This window comes from Dipodomys spectabilis, unplaced genomic scaffold (assembly GCF_019054845.1).
Source record: "Dipodomys spectabilis isolate Male_0828 unplaced genomic scaffold, ASM1905484v1 ptg000173l, whole genome shotgun sequence".
Lineage (NCBI taxonomy): Eukaryota > Metazoa > Chordata > Mammalia > Rodentia > Heteromyidae > Dipodomys > Dipodomys spectabilis.
This window is the reverse complement of record NW_024870850.1, coordinates 5,716,677-5,734,257: the sequence shown is the minus strand read 5'-3', so window position 1 is coordinate 5,734,257 and position 17,581 is coordinate 5,716,677. Positions and strand designations below refer to the sequence as shown.

The following is a 17,581-nucleotide window of genomic DNA, read 5'->3' as shown; positions in this document are numbered from 1 at the left end:
TCCTTGTGGGTTCTTGCTGGTGTTGAGTAGAATCCGCTCGCCTGCTGCTTCTGGCTCCTTAGTCCCGGACTCTCTGTTGCTCAGGTATGGCGCCTGTGCTCGCCCGGTACCGCCACAGCTGCCGCCGCCGCCGCGGCTGCTGGCAAGGGCTCAGAAGTATCTCCTTGCCTGGGTTTCCTTCTCTGGCCTAACTCTCTGTCCTGTGATGGCACACTTGGTGTAATTCTCTGACTTAGGACTGTTCACTGGAACTCTAAAACTGCTTTCTATGGGAGAGCTTACTTAGACTCTAGCTTCTCCTCCACCATCTTCCCGCGAGACCCCCCTGAGGGTTCATTTCTTTAACATCAACTTATCTGAACTTTTCTGCTTGACTCAGACATATACCAGTTGTTGCAAATAAGGGAAACCATGGGACCTATGTTTCTTTGGCCCTGGCTTACTTCACTTAATATAATTTTTTCCAAACCTTTCCATTTCCTAACAAATGGGACAATGTCATTCTTTCTGATGGAGGCATAGAATTCCGTTGTGTATATATACCACATTTTCTTGATCCATTCATCTACTGAGGGCCATTTCGGTTGGTTCCATATCTTAACAATGGTCAATAATGCTGCAATAATCATAGTCGTGCTGGTAGCTTTAGTGTGGTCATGTTTGTGAACATTTGGGTAAATGCCCAAAGGTGGGACTGCTGGGTCATAGGGCAGCTCTATGTGGAGTCTTTTGAGGAACCTCCATACTGCTTTCCAAAGTGGTTGAACAAGTTTACACTCCCACCAACAATGCAGTAAGGTTCCCTTCTGTCCACATTCCCTCCAGCATCTGTTGTTATTAGAGTTCTTGATTATAGCCATTCTAACAGTACTGAGGTGATATCTCAATGTTGTTTTGATTTGCATTTCTTTTATTGCTAGAGAGCTTGAGCATTTCTTCATGTGTCTATTGGCCATCTTCCTTTCTCTCATCAGAGAAGTTTCTCTTTAAGTCTTTAGCCCACTTATTTATTGGGCATATGTTTCTTTGAAGAATTGTTGTTGAGGGATTTAATTTTTTGAGTTCCAGGTGTATTTTAGATATGAGATCCTTGTCCGCTGTATGGCTAGTGAAGATCTTCTCCCAATCTGTGGGCTTTCTATTTATCTTGCTAGCTATGTCTTTGCCATGCAGAAGCCCTGCAATTTCATGCAATCCCATTTGTCCAACCTTTCTTTGATTTGTTGTGTTTGTGGGTCTCTAATAATAAAATTTCGGCCTGTGCCAAGGAGACCTAGGGTTTCTCCTATTCCATCCTGTAATGGTTTCAGTGTGTCTGCTTTGACTCTAAGTACTACCTTTGCTGTGTCCCAGAGGAGCTGGTAATTTGTGTGCTCATTTTTGTTAAATATCATGAACATTTGAATTTCTTTTCTAATCGCTTCCATGACTCACTCGTGATTCAGCAGCGTGTTGTTCAGCCTCCATGTGTTACAAGACTTTCTTTGGTGTCTTTTGGTGTTTACTTCTAATTTTATTCCCTTGTTGTCTGAGAGAAAGCAAGGAATAACTCCAATATTTCTAAATTTGGACAAGTTTGCTTTGTGACCTAAATTGTGGTCTATTTTGGAAAATGTTCCATGTGCTGCTGAGAAAAACGTGTATTCTGATGCTGCCGTGTGAAATATTCGGTAGATGTCTTTTAAATCTACTTGATCTATGCAGTTGTTTAGATCTGCAGTTTCTCTGTTGAGTTTTTGCTGAGTTGATCTATCTAGTGGGGAAAGTGGTGTGTTAAAGTCACCAACAATTAATGTCTTTGGATCTATGTGGGATTTGAGGGAAAATAGTGTTTCTTGGATAAATTTAGGTGCTCATTTTTTGGCGAACAGATATTTAGAATTGTAATATCCTCCTGAAGGAGAGATCCCTTAATTAGTATGTAGCTACCTTCTTTATGTCTTCTCACTAATTTAATTAGAAGTCTACTATATCTTATATTAGGATTGCAACTCCTGTCTGTTCATGGGGGCCTTTTGCTTGGTAGATTTTGTTCCAGCCTTACATATTGAAAATGCGTTTGTTTTAACGGGCAAGATGTGACTCCAGAAGTCAGCAAATAGAAGGATCGTGCTTTTTAATCCAACTAGAACATCTATGTCGCTTAATTGGAGAGTTAAGTCCATTAATGTTGAGTGATAGGATTGAGAGGTTTTTGGGAGTTCCTGCAAGTTTATCCACCTTCTTGGGGGCTGCACCTACTGGGTTCTTCCTATGGTTCTTGGATTCTCAGTTTGGGTGCAGTTTCTTGGCCTTTAGTGTGGTCTTGTTGGTTTTATATGTGTAGGACATCTTTAAGAATCTTTTGTAGGGTTGGTTTGGTGGACATATATTGTTTCAATTTTCCCTTGCTATGGAAGGATTTTATTTGACCTTTCGTTATGAAAGAGAGTTTAGCTGGGTACAGAATTCTTGGTTGATAGTTGTTTGTCTCTAGGGCATGGCTTACATCATTTCAGGCTCTTCTTGCTTTGATTGTCTCTGCTGAGAAATCTGAGGTGATTCTAATTGGTTTTCCTTTATAGGTGATTGATCTCTTCTCCTTGACAGCTTTAAGGATCTTTTCCTTGGTCTGCATTGCTCCTGTGTGGATTATAATGTGACGATGGGACTCCTATTCTGGTCTGGTCTATCTGGAGTTCTATAAGTTTTTTGTATCTGAATAGGCCTATCTTTCTGTATGTTTGGTAAGTTCTCTGCTAAGATCCTGTTAAGCAAATTTCTAGACCATTAACTTCTGTCTCTAGGTGCTCCTCTACATCCATTATCCTCAGATTAGGCCTTCTTATGGTGTCTTCCAATTGCTGAATAGATCTATCATATTTCTTGGATTTGTCTTGGATGGTTGTATGTTATTTCTCTATAATATCTAAGCTGTCTTCAATCCCTGAGATTCGATCTTCTGCATGGTCTAACCTACTATGAAGACTTTCTACTTTGTTTTTCTATTTCTTTTCATTTTATTTGCGTTAATATGTATAATAATATTTAATGATTTTAGTTTGTTTACTTATAGATTTATAGGGACATGCTAGTTACCATGAATGAGGGAAACAATGCAGCCTATATTTCTTACTTTGCTTAATATAATTTTTCCAAAGTTTTTATTTTCCTTAAGAAAGTTAAAGTATCATTCTTCCTGACAGATAAGTATATTACCAATGTGTGTGTTTGTGTGTGTGTGTGTCTGTATACATGAACATACCATGTTTCCTTGTTTATTCATCCACCGAAAGTTATCAGGGATGATTCCATACCATGGCTTTGGTAAACAATGCTGGCTTAACATGTTTTTTTGGGGGGTGGTGTAGTGTGGTCTGGTTTGTGATCCATCAGATAAATGACAACAATTGAAATTGCTGGGTAATAGGGAATTTCTATAGTTAGTTTTTTTAGGAACCCCCATATTGCTTTCCAGAGTGGTTGAAACCAATAACATTCCCACAAAAAGTGTAATTGGGTTCCCTTTGGGCCATATCCCTGCCAAGCTTTGCTATTGTGAGTTTTCCTGGCCATTGTAACTAGATTAGGTAGAAGCCTAATGTTATTTTGAATCGCATTTCTTTTTAAAATTTATTTCATTGGAAAGTTGATGCAAAGAGGGGTTACAGGTATATGTATAATGAATACATTTCTTTTTAAACAGTGATCCTCTCTCCCTGGTATCCCCAGTTTCCCTCCCCCAACTTCCCTCCTCTGCAAGTTGGAAGTTCTATTTGCAACATAATGTTTAGTGAGTATCACTGTTGCAATGGTTCACTCTGTCCCTCTATTTCTCTGATTACCCTTCCCTTCACAAATCAGATAAACTTATACAGAAGAAAAGGGTATAGAAATCAGAAACTGTGACCATAGGGAATAAACCACAGCAGAAACAAATGAAAGACAAATGTAATGTTTCCTGAGGCGTTGGACACACCTTCATGTACCTATTGACTTCCTCTGAGAATTTTCTTTTAAGTCTCTCTTGGGTGGTTGAGTTTGGGAGTTTCCTTCTCTATTGTTAAATTTTAGCTATAGGTATATATTAGATATGACCCCTTTGTCTGATGTATAGTTAGTCAAAATTTTCTACCATTCTGTGCTCTGTTCATTATATTCTTAGCTATGTCCCAATTATCCAGTATTTCTTTGAATTCTTCTGATTATGTATCTTTGTTTAGAATGTTTCACGCTGTGGCTAGAAGGCTTGGGTGTTTCCCCAGCACTTCCTGTAATATTCCTACAGTGTCTGGCCTTACATGAAGCTATGTGGTCTTTTTAGAGTTGATTTTAGTACAATGAGATATATGGGTATTAAGCCTCTGTTTTCTGCATGTAGATCACCAATTTTGTCAGCACTGTTTGTGTAAGAGGCAATCTTTCTTGGAAGCTGTGTTTTTGGCTCTCTTATCAAATATTAAGTGGCTATATGTTTGTGGGATTGTTTCTGTGTCCTCTGTCTGTTTGATTGGGTTTCAGGCTCATTGTTTTGCCAGTACCAAGATGTTGTTTATTATTATGGCTTTGTAGTAATTCTTCAACTTTGGTATTGATATTCATCCAGTGTTGTTCCTCCTGCTAAGGATTTTTCTTTTCTATACACGATCTCTATTATTCCATATGAATGTTTTCATTGATTTCTCCAATTCTTTGAAGAAAGTTACAGGAATTTTTATTGGTATTGCAGTGAATTTGTATATTGCTCTGGGCAGAATTGCCATTTTTATGATCTTAATTCTTCCAAACCAGGAGCATGTAATGTTTTTCCATTTCCTTAAGTCAACTTCAATGTCTTTCTAAGAATTTTTTTTTTTAATTCACAATATAGATCCTTGCCATCTTTGGTTAATTCCTAAGTATTGTGTGAGGCTATTACAAATTGTGTTTCTTTCTTGATTTCAATATTATTCTTTTTCAGTTTTGGGACAGATGAATGCCATGGATTTTTGTTGTTAGATTTCATAGCTTGTTCTTTTGCCACAGTTTGTATCAAATCAATAACTTGGGGTGAGGAATTCTATATGATTCTTTAAGTACAGGATCGTATTGCTCACCAAGAGGGATACCTTTACTTCATCTTCCCTATCTAGATCCCATTTATGTTTTTCTCTTGCCTTATTTCTCTTCCTAGGTATCCCAGCATTATTTTCAATTGGAATGGAGAGAGAAGGCATCCTTGTGTTGTTCTGAATTTAGAGGGAATGGCTTTAAATTTTACTATGTAATATAATGCTGGCTTAAGGTTTGTCACAGATAGACTGTATTATATTGAGAAACTATCCATGGATTCATAGCTTCTCTAGATATGATGTGGTGTTGAATGTTGTCAAATAATTTTTCTGAATATATTGAAAAGATCATATGTTTCTCATCTTTGCTTCTGTTGCTGTGTTGAATTACATTAATTGACCTGTGTATATGGAACCAGGTTAGCAATCCTGGAATGAATTCAATGTGAACATAAGGTATGGGATTTTTTTTATTACTTATTGAAATTGGTTGGCCTGAGTTTTGTTGAGATATTTTACATAAATATCTATTGGAGAAATGGGTCTATATTTATTTTTTATTGATGGGTTCCTATCTGGTTTGGGGATGAGTGTTATGTTGGTTTGATAGAAAGATTTTGGTAGTGGTCTTTCCCTTTCTGTTTCATTGAAGAGTTTTTGGAACATGGGAGTGAGTTCCTATTTGAAGGCTTAAAGATTTCTGCTGTGAATCCATCTGGTCCTGGACTTTTCCTGAATTGGAGGCTTTGTTAGCATTTCAATTGCATTCATTTTTATGAGCAATTTAGGTTACCACCTGGAATTCTTCCTCCTAGGAACCAGTCGCTGAGGAGGCACAAACAGATTCTGAGCTCAAACAGTTTTGAGCTGGAGAGCAGTCCAGTCTTCTTGAGGGGCCCCTGTGTCTGGATGTGGCATTATCAATCTCCTCTTTCTATTTCCCCCTACCTTTGTTCTGTGGTGTCTCTCTCCTACTTTTGTTGTGTGGAAGTAGCAGCAGTCACTCCATAAGGGTCTGCAAGCTGATTTGCAAGTCTGTCCATTTTTCTATCCTTGTTTTCTAAGGTTAGTGTTTTGCTGCGTGATTTTTGTCAGTATCACATGGTTCTCTGTTTAAGATTTGATGGGTGGCACTTCATGGTTGGATCTCCAAGGGCTACCTGGGCAGGCTAGGGGCAAATGTTGCGGCACCTCAACAGTGGTCTGCATGCTGTCTTGTTGTGTTCTGCTCTGTGTTTCTTTTCTGAGCTTTCTGAATTTGAATGAATCCCTATCTGTTTAATGTTTGATTATTTTGGCTCTCGTGAGGTAAAGTGGATGAAGGGAATCTAAATAGCTGTTTTGTTAGATACTTCTAAGGAGTTTACATGTGATGATGCCACCATCTTCTTGGACGTGTCATGTCTGCTTTGAGGCGCATCATTGAGGTATTGATTTGAGATTTTTCTAATTAGTTAATGAAAGTGGTTACAGACATGAACTGTCTTCTGAACCAAAGGAGTTGATATTTTAGGTGATCTTTCACATTGAATCCCAGAAACAATTAAATTTCTATTTTTATCTCTCTCTTCAAACAACAGCTGAAGTCTCATCAATGAATTACTTAGTTTCCATGAGTTTATTTTCTGTGACTCATTTGGTTGTACTCAGCTTTGATTGTGTTGACAGGACAGAGGTTATACATTCACGTATATTTTTCTTGTTCTTTAATGGTTCTGTTTTGTGGTCTGAAAGGCTTACTTCAGTATTTCTTTTTTTAACAGGTTTGAGTTCTGATTTTATTTTATTTATTTTCTTATTGTGAAAATACTGTACAGAGGGGTAACAATTACATGAGCAAGATAATAACTACGATTCTTATCAAGCATTGTAGCCTTCTCCTTTGTTTCCCCTCCCAATCCCTTCCCATCCATCCCCTGGTCCCCCACCCAATCCTCCCCGCTCCCCATCGCTCCCCCCCCCCCCGCACCAAACTTGTAAAGTTCATTTTCGACATAACGACTTGTATATCTCATTGTTGCAATGGGTCCACCTGTATCCCTATTTAAATGATTTGTTTTTATCCTTCCCTTCAACAAATTATACCGACATCAAATACAGTGAAAGCAAGGGTTATACTGTGGGGGAAGGACATACAAAGCAACAAAGAAATAATCTTATAAATGTGTTAGAAATAATCGCATGAAAGAAAAATAAACATTTGAATACATATCTTAGGCTTTATTTCCCTAACATTAACTTATCTGAACTTTTCTGCTTGACTCAGACATATACTAGTTATCGCAAATGAGGTAAAACATGGGACCTATGTTTCTTTGGGCCTGGCTTATTTCACTTAATATAATTTTTTACAAGCCTTTCCATTTCCTAACAAATGGGACAATGTCATTCTTTCTGATGGAGGCATAGAATTCCATTGTGTATATATACCACATTTTCTTGATCCATTCATCTACTGAGGGCCATCTCGGTTGGTTCCATATCTTAGCTATGGTAAATAATGCTGCAATAATCATAGTCGTGCTGGTAGCTTTAGTGTGGTCTTGTTTGTGAACATTTGGGTAAATGCCCAAAGGTGGGACTGCTGGGTCATAGGGCAGCTCTATGTGGAGTCTTTTGAGGAACCTCCTTACTGCTTTCCAAAGTGGTTGAACAAGTTTACACTCCCACCAACAATGCAGTAAGGTTCCCTTCTGTCCACATCCCCTCCAACATCTGTTGTTATTAGAGTTCTTGATTTTAGCCATTCTAACAGGGGTGAGGTGGTATCTCAATGTTGTTTTGATTTGCATTTCTTTTATGGCTAGGGATGTTGAGCATTTCTTCATGTGTCTATTGGCCATCCTTCTTTCCTCTTCAGGGAAGTTTCTCATTAAGTCTTTAGCCCACTTATTTATTGGGAATTCCAACCTCATTCTTCAAAGAAATAGAAGAAGCAATCCAAAAATTCATATGGAACAATAAAAGACCCCGAATAGTAAAAACGATCCTAAACAGAAAGAACACTGCTGGAGGAATATCAATACCAAATTTCAAACTCTACTATAAAGCCATAGTAATCAAAACAGCTTGGTACTGGCACAAGAACAGACCTCAGGACCAATGGAATAGAATTGAAAACCCAGAAATGAACCTACAGGCCTATAGCCATCTAATCTTCGATAAGGGAGCTTAAAAAATAGAATGGAAGAAAGACAGCCTCTTCAGTAAATGGTGCTGGCAAAATTGGTTAACTACTTGTAGAAAACTAAAGCTAGATCCTTATATATCACCTTGCACCAGAATCAACTCCAAATGGATCAAAGACCTCGGAGTCAAAGCTGACACTCTGAAAATATTACAGAATGGAATAGGAGAAACCCTAGGTCTCCTTGGCACAGGCCAAAATTTGCTTAATAGAGACCCGGAAACACAACAAAACAAAAAAAGTTGGACAAATGGGATTGCATGAAGTTTCAGTGCTTCTGCATGGCAAAGGACATAGCTAGAAGATCAGAAGAAAGCCTCCGGATTGGGATAATACCTTCACTAGTCATACAACGGAAAAGGGTCTTTAGTATTTCTTGTAGGAAGAGTTTAGTGTAGATAAATTCTCTTCACATCTTCCTTCATTTCTACAGGGTAGCTTTGCGAGGTGAAATAAACTTGGTGGCTAATTTAGATTTTTTACCTTCAGAATTGTAAAGATCTCTTGCCATGTTCTCTTGACTTATATGGACTCTGCTGAGGAGTTAGCTGTTAAGGAAATGGGTGCACACATATAGCATATGGGTCACATTTCTGTTCTAGTTTAGAAAATCATCCTGTATATGTAGTTAACTTGTGAGTGCTTCATGCTTAGACAAGCTGCTGTAGATGTTATGTTCAATAATTTGATTATCCTTGGCTGGGAAGGTGGCTCATTGGTAGCGTGCTTGCCTTTCATGCATGAGGTACTGGGTTGAATTCCTCAGCATCACCTAAGTAGAAAAGGCTAGAAATGGTGCTGTGGTTCAAGTGATAGCATGCTAGCGTTGAGCTGAGGGACAGCTCCAAGACCCAGATATCAGATCCAAGACTAATAAAAATATTGATTATTGATTATCCTTTCATCTTTAGGCCTTTTACTTTCTAGGTATCTCTACATTTGTTTTTGCCTTATTGAAAATACACAATTAAACTTTTGAAAAAGCTTCTTAACACATCTTCATACACATCTTGCATTTTATTCCTCCATATGTGTGTGTGCAATTAGATTTTTCTCAAGCTCACTATTTTCTTCTGCGTATAACATTTCAGAATATGATAGGCTTTCATGATCACTTCACATATACCTATAGCATATAATGAACAAGTTGATCCTTTCATTAGTATTTCCAACATGTCTTCATTGTTTCCATTTAAACAATATCAATTTATTTCATTATATTAATTTATTTAGAATAGTCACGCTTACAGGCATGCATATAAATACACAAAAAACACACATTGACACATACTTTGGTGCATTCAGATAGGACTTGTAGAAAGAAAAAAGGAATAGTACTTTGATATTCTTTATTTTGTTATTTTGGTTCCTTTTGAGAGTCTCTATTTAAATACATTGGGAAGAGAATAGTTATCAATGCATTTCACCATGGAGGTCTTGGAACTGGACATTCTATGCAAAGCTTACCTATAATTCTTTCCTCAACAATCAAGTAAGGGGTTTCTCTCTCCAAAATGAATTCCTTGAAATTGGATGCATCCCTTTTGTTTTGTTACATAAAGAAAAATAAAAATCCCTCCCCTTATAGGTCTGCTCTTTTCCTGGTTGTTATCAGTAAGAACTATTCCATATGTTATGTCTGTGAACAGACCTTGCTATATTATCATTCATAAATAACCCTTTGCTTCTGAATACTGCTCTTAAATTAAACATTCCTTAGTTAGCCTGACCTGCCGTATAATCACAAAACATAAACTGAGTGACTGAAAACACGAGAATTATTTTCCATACAGGTGCATCTAGTGGCCCTAATGTAAAGAAACACAACATTTGCTGCCTCATGAAAACTTAATCCAACAGACAGCAGCCTTTTGCTGTGGTACATGTGGTAATGATGAAAACAAGCTCTCCCTCAACTTAAAAAAGTATCTGAATTCTATATGTAAGCATAAAAGACTACATTTACAATCTATTCTAATTGGGGTATTATTTTAACTTATTCCTTGACTAAGAAGCAAGCATTTAATATATTGAAGTTTAAAGACATGAAATATTTCTTCAAAATTTCTTTGCTCATTATTCAGGTTTATGTTCAAGAACTATCAGTGTGTTTTGGCCTTGGCTTTTGCTATAGAGGAGATCAACAAAAACCCTGATCTTTTACATAACCTGACTCTGGGATTTGATGTCTATGATGTTCACTTCAATGCTTGGACAATGCTTAAGAATCCCTTCATTTGTCTCTTTGGGAAGTATAAGATTCCAAACTATTCCTGCGTGAGAGGAAGCAGTTCTATAGCAATACTTACAGGACCCTCAGGAGTAACATCTGACCAGATTGGGACATTGCTGGGACTCTACAGATTTCCACAGGTGAGGGTGGAATGTATGCAAGGATATAAAAATGTCTAGATTCATGCCATTTCTAGTGTTAGAAGAGAATGATAGGAAGATACTTGAGTCACAAATACATCAAATTTTGTGATATCGAAGTGTAATTACTTAATGGTAGTCAGAAATATAATTTTAAACATTTTGATTAAAAAAAAGAGGTGAAAGATTTGAGCAAATATTTGGATAATTTATCGTTTCAATCCTTATGAATAATTTTCTTTAATAAATCAGGAAATGGAAGATGACTTTACAATGTGAAGATATGTTGAGCAGGTTACTGATGGCACACAAAAGTAATCCTAGCTAATCAGGAAACTTGTTTCGCCAATTAACACGCCAGGAGCACAAGGTGAATGTGTGATCTACTGTTATGGAAAAAGTCTTGAGGAAAATGATCAAGGAAAAGCAAGAGTGTTTGAATGTGTGCCCCTGTACTGGCATTCATGTGTAATCACACACACACACATACACACACACACACACACACACACACACACGCACACACGAACCCACACACACAGAAAATAATATTTTGAATGAAATAAATCAGTCTCAGAATGAGAAAGTATAGCCATATCCTCACAAATGTGAGAGTTACATCTAAAATATGAATATGTTATATGAAATAAATATAGAAGTCACATAGCCACTGCATATACATATATATTTATACACTTTATTAATCTTAATAACATAGGATATATGTAGAGGTGGAACTCAATGGTGTAACTTTTTTGATCTACTGACAGTGTAAATAATGAACACCAAAAAAGGTGAAGCATGTCTTGTCTGAGTGGGATAAGTTTTAAGGGAATATTACAGAAGAATAGGAAAAGGATGAGTGGAAGAATACAACATAATATTCAATGGGCATGTGTGCAAATGGAATTACAAAGTTGGGGAGTGTGTGGGGTTACAAATGGCAAGTGTGGATGAGAAATAGTGACAAAAATGAAAATAACATTTTACGAATGTACAGCTACAAATTATTTTTTCAAAACTAAAAAAAAAAAAAAAAACCTACCTTCCAAATACTTCAACTAGTTTTTAACAGACTTGAAGGCTGAGATTGTGATGCATGACAATCTTCTCATTCACAGAACATCCAATTTTCATTCTCTTTAGTTTACCTTTGGGCCTTTTGATCATGCCCTGAGTGACCATAACAAGTTTCCTGCTCTCTATCAGATGGCCCCAAAAGACTCATCAATAGCCACTGCTATGGTCTCCTTACTGCTTCACTTCAGCTGGAGCTGGGTGGGACTATTGACCACACAAGATGATAATGGGGCAAAGATTTTTGCTGAATTGAAAGTAGAGATGGCCAAGAACAGAGTTTGTGTAGCCTATGAGCTAGTGATCTCCACCCATGATATATATAACCACGTAGCAATTAATCGTTATATTAATCTATCTTCAGCAAGAGTCCTCATCATATATGGTGATAATAATTCACTGATGATTTTCATGGTATTTATTGAACAAATTATTACACATGGGAAAGTTTGTATCATGAACTCTCAGTGGGATTTCACCCTGAAAAGGAGATATTTCATGCTAGGATCATTGCATGTACCTCTTATTTTTACACACCATCATGTAGATGTTTCTGGATTCACAGATTTTGTCAAGGCAGTTAAGCCTTCCAAATACCCAGAAGACATTTTTCTTGCGAGGCTGTGGTTTCTTTCTTTTAATTGCTCTGATTCTGTGTCTGACTGTGTAAAATGGGACACCTGTGCTCATGAAGCTTCTTTGGATTGGTTACCTGGGCATAGTTTTGACATGACTATGTCTATAGACAGTTACAATATATACAACGGTGTGTATGCTGTGGCTCAGGCTCTCCATGAGATGCTTCTTCATCAAACAGAAGTTCAAACAACGGGAAATAGAAAAGGAGAATTGCCTTCCTCTACTCAGGTAAGTTCTTCTATTTTGGAGTACACAAACTATGAGCAAAGGCACTCGCTGGAGGCATTTCTTACTGTATGAAATTAAATATTTCTGTATGTATACATGTGGGTTTATATATATATATATATGGTGTATGTATATATACACACATATATACATACACCATATATATAAACATATTATATATGGTGTATGTATACATATACATATATATGTATATATATAAACATATATGGTGTATGTATATATATACATATATATATACATACGCCATATATATAAACATATATATATATATACATACACCATATATATATATTTATATCACTATGTCATACATATCTAGCTTGCTGGTATTAATGGGTATATATTTCAGTATTTGAAGTAATTGTTTCAACTCTTAAGCTTTTTCCTTTCTATTATGAGAAACTATTGGAAGTACAAAATTGAACAAATGTATAGTCATATTTACAACATTAAATATTTCAGTTGCTTTTCCAAACTCTATGAATTCTTTATGTTTCAATGTCTTTGAGGTATTCTAGAAATGTGTAGATATACTCTGAAGAAAACAACAGGCCAGTAACAAGGATAAAATATATTCCATCTTTCTAAAAATTAGTTTTGGCTAGTGCAGGGACTTGAACAAAGTTCCTGGATATATCCCTGAGTCTGTGTTCAAGGCTAGAACACAACCACTTGAGCACAGCAACCTTCCTACATTTTTGGAGATGTTTTTTGGATACAACATTCTCACTGAACTTTCTGCTCCAGGCTGCTTCAAAGCATGATTCTCTGATCTGTGCCTCCTTGTCAGCTGGTATTACATGCTTGAGTCACCAGCACCCTGTTTATGAACTCAGTAGTTATGAATCAACATGCTCATAGCTAGTGTTTGAAAATCTGTAAATTTAGCTTTTCCCTATGAGTCTCTTCAGTCATAGCAAAGGATGACTTGCTGAAACCAATTCCTCATGTTTTTCATGAGTGACAGAGTTTCATTCAACTTTGGGTATTAAATATTTAGCAAGCACAAGCTATAGAAATTCACAAAAGATTGGTTGTAGATTTTTCTGAAAATCCTCCTCTTTTTCTGAGTGATCAGGATAGATTATTTTTTTCACAAAGATTATTTTGATTCCTCCATAGATTTTCATCTGCAATCCTTCACTAGTTGTCTCTACTATTCTCAAATTCAGAATCAGAGGTTAAAGGCAATCGGGAGTTTTAATATTTTGCTTTCGTCTTAACTCTGGAACACACTTGACCATAAGATGTGTCTACTTTTAGCTGCACACTTTTCTGAAGAACAACCAGTTTTACAATCCTATTGGAAATCATGCAATTTGGGACAAGCAAAGGAAATTGGAGCCAGAGTATGACATTCTGAATATTTGGAATTTTCCAGAGGGTCTTGAACTTGAGGTGAAAGTAGGAAAGTTTTCTCCATATGCTCCACATGGCAATCAACTCTCTTTATCTGAAGATATGGTAGAGTGGTCCATTGAAACTACAGAGGTGAGTTGGATCTGATCCTAATAATTTTGCACACACCTAAATTGGCAAAAGTGACCCTTTAAATTTGTACCTCGTTGAATTCCAGCTAGGTTCTCTTATAATCCTAGAGTCTAATATAGCTCAGATAGGAATATCATACTTTACAGTCAGCTCACACAGGAAACTTTGTGAGATTCCCATTGCCAATAAACCTCCAAATATTTGGAGGTAGATCTGTGATTTAGGTACTAGAGTGCTTCCCTTGAGACAAAATATCTGAAGTCCAGTGCTTAGGCTTTGATTTGAAGCCTCAGGATCAGAACCAAAAGAGTTAAAAATGTTTCTATATGTTTATGGAATATTTTCTTTTCTTTTTTTTGGGGGGGGGTGGGGTCCGGTCGTGGGGCCTGAACTCTGGGCATGGACGCTGTCCCTCAGCTCTTCAGCTCAAGGCTAGCGCTCTACCACTCGAGCCACAGCGCCACTTCCGGCTTTTTTCATTTTGCTTATGTGGTGCTGAGGAATCGAACCCAGGGCCTCAGGCATGCAAGCCAAGCGCTCTACCACTGAGCCACCTTCCCAGCCCCTTGGAATATTTTCATAAGATGTAAAATGTATTTTTCTCAATGGGTTTCTAACACTACGATAAAGTAACTGAGGAGTTAATTTATGGGGTTGAAAGTTTCTTTTGCTCCCTTCTGTGGAGATTCATTCAATGGTTAATTGACTTGCTACTTAACCACTTTTGGTTAGAGGAATCATTAAATGCACCTGTGAGAAGATTTTTCACGTCATGAACACCAGAAAACAAAGAAAAAACTATTATGACCTTGGGGCTCACATAACTCTATAAAGTAGAGGTATACTCTGTGCTCTTTCTAATGTCACAGATAAGTAGGAGAAAGCATATTGTGCTAGGAATTCAAGGATATCGTATAGGGCTGTACACTAGAAATTACTTTCTCACCACTACTTTCCACCTTTTAAAAATCCCATATCTTACAGTTATTCAAAAGGCTAGAAATCAAGATTGAAGCACCTAGCCTTTCATAATCATGGAATATGGAATCTATAACAGAATTCAATAAATCGACTGCATTTACTACCTGTTTAAAACATTATACTTAAACATTGCATTGTAAAACTATGGATTGTTGTAGTGTTTGGTACATGTCAGAACAGTTGCTGACAAACCCTGCTTTTCCTCAGACTCCTCATTCTGTCTGCAGTCAGAGTTGCGGACCTGGATTCCAGAAATCTCCTCAGGAGGGAAAGGCTGCCTGCTGCTTTGATTGTACACCTTGCTCAGAAAATGAGATTGCTAATGGGACAGGTGAGTCATGCTTATAAAAATATCGTTTATCTCTCCCTCGTTATCCTAAATCGAAACAAATCAATGCAAAAACTGGGTACTAGAATCACAGGGCTCATTCTCATTCTTTCTGTTACTAAATTCTGAGAAGTGGTAATATTGCTAATGGCAATGTGCTAGAACATGGCCTTCCATTACATATTTAGAATGTTATTCCAGTATATTGCAGGGAATCCTTCTTATCACTAATCATTATGACAAGTCTAAACTCTACCATAAAATTTAACATAAGTGGGCTGGGAAGGTGGCACAGTGGTAGAGCGATTGCCTTGTATGCATGAGGCCCTGGGTTCGATTCCTCAGCACCACATAAGCAGAAAAGAAGCCAGAATTGGTGCTGTGGCTCAAGTAGTAGAGTGCTAGTCTTGAGCTGAAGAGCTGAGGGACAGCGCCCAGGCCCAGAGGTCAGGACCATGAAAAGATCCAAAAAAATTTTTAACATAAGTGTTATAAGGAGAGTATTCATCTGAAAACTTACATTTTACTCACACAGAAAACTCGCATCTTGCTTTTCTTTATTTCTCAGTGCCCAGAACTCTTATTGAGGGCAAGGCCTCAATAAGCTAGAATCAGTTTAAGAAATAGGAATGACTATAGATGGTCAAAGAGTGATGCGTTTGTTCCTAAAATTTCACAGGTAAATAGTCAAGACAAGCATAATTAGAGGAAATCAAGGATAATATAACACAGGGTAAAAATTAATGTCTTACAGCAACATATATTGCAATGTAAGTTGTATATTAAAAATCTTAATATGATTGCGTGACTCTTAATTATCATCACAAAAGCATAAAAATTTAATAAGATTGCAATAACCCACCTATTACTTTGTCAATATAAAAATATTGAATAAAAATGTCTGAATAAAGAAGAAAAAATGGGAAGCAGTTACAGCTTGCAAAAAATAACAAATACACTTTTATGATAGTAAATGCTGACATCTGAGAATTTCACCTAAAAGAAAAATTTCCTAAATTATTTGAAGCAAATTTGGTTAATTAAAAGAAGTAATGGTTGTGTACATTTCTCACTAGATATGGAGCAATGTGTGAAATGTCCAGATCATCAGTATGCCAACACACACAGGACACAGTGTCTCATGAGAGTTGCAAGTTTCCTGGCTTTTGGAGATCCCTTGGGCTTGGTTCTGGCCTGCATGGCTCTTTGCTTCTCTATGCTAACTGCTGTTGTTCTTGGGATGTTTGTGAAATATCAAGACACTGCCATTGTTAAGGCCAATAACCGGGCTCTCAGTTACATCTTGCTCATCTCCCTCATCTTCTGTTTCCTCTGTTCTTTGCTCTTTCTTGGTCAACCCAAAACAGCCACCTGCATCCTGCAGCAGATCACATTTGGGGTTGTATTCACTGTGGCTGTTTCCACAGTGTTGGCCAAAACAGTGACTGTGGTTCTGGCTTTCAAGGCCACTTCCCCAGGAAGAAGGATGAGGTGGCTGCTGGTATCAGGAGCTCCTAACTTCATCATCCCCATCTGCACCCTCATCCAGGTGACCCTTTGTGGACTCTGGCTGGGAACCTCTCCTCCCTTTGTGGACACAGATGCACACTCTGAACATGGCCACGTCATCATACTGTGCAACAAGGGCTCCCTCACTGCCTTCTATTGTGTCCTGGGATACCTGGGCTTTCTGGCCCTATGCAGCTTCACAGTGGCTTTTCTGGCCAGGAAATTGCCTGACACCTTCAATGAGGCCAAGTTCCTCACCTTCAGCATGCTGGTGTTCTGCAGTGTGTGGCTCACCTTCCTGCCTGTCTACCACAGTGCCAAGGGGAAGGTCATGGTGGCTGTGGAGGTCTTCTCCATCTTGGCCTCTGGTGTAGGGCTCCTAAGCTGCATTTTTGCCCCAAAGTGTTATACCCTATTTTTAATGCCAAATAGAAATTCTCTGTTTGGCTTAAGGGATGAAATACACAGTAGGAGAAACAAGCATACTTAGTATTAAGTACCTAGGTTTGATTAGTATACAGAAGGTGTGATCTAAATCTCTGGTTATAGTAATTATCTCTTCTTCTCACAGTTTATACTATAGAATTTTTACTTCAAGAGTAAGGTTGTACTGTATATTTCCTAGCAATGGCAGTCACAAATGATGGTAATCACAATTTCTACTGAAGTTTTGCTTCTATATCTTGGTCTTCCTATTTAATCTGCACTTTTTTATAT

General features: G+C 37.5%; 1 protein-coding gene across 1 annotated transcript in view; it reads left to right on the top strand.

Moving 5' to 3' along the window:
- LOC122119950 (vomeronasal type-2 receptor 116-like) overlaps positions 1-17,354 on the top strand; it is a 32,928-nt gene extending 15,574 nt beyond the window's left edge. Inside the window, exons 3-7 of the mRNA XM_042693997.1 lie at positions 10,302-10,590; positions 11,737-12,534; positions 13,819-14,046; positions 15,235-15,358; positions 16,432-17,354. Of these exons, the coding sequence (XP_042549931.1) occupies positions 10,302-10,590; positions 11,737-12,534; positions 13,819-14,046; positions 15,235-15,358; positions 16,432-17,354 (2,362 nt within the window). The remainder of the gene's footprint in view (positions 1-10,301; positions 10,591-11,736; positions 12,535-13,818; positions 14,047-15,234; positions 15,359-16,431) is intronic.
- Positions 17,355-17,581: the final 227 nt, after the last annotated feature.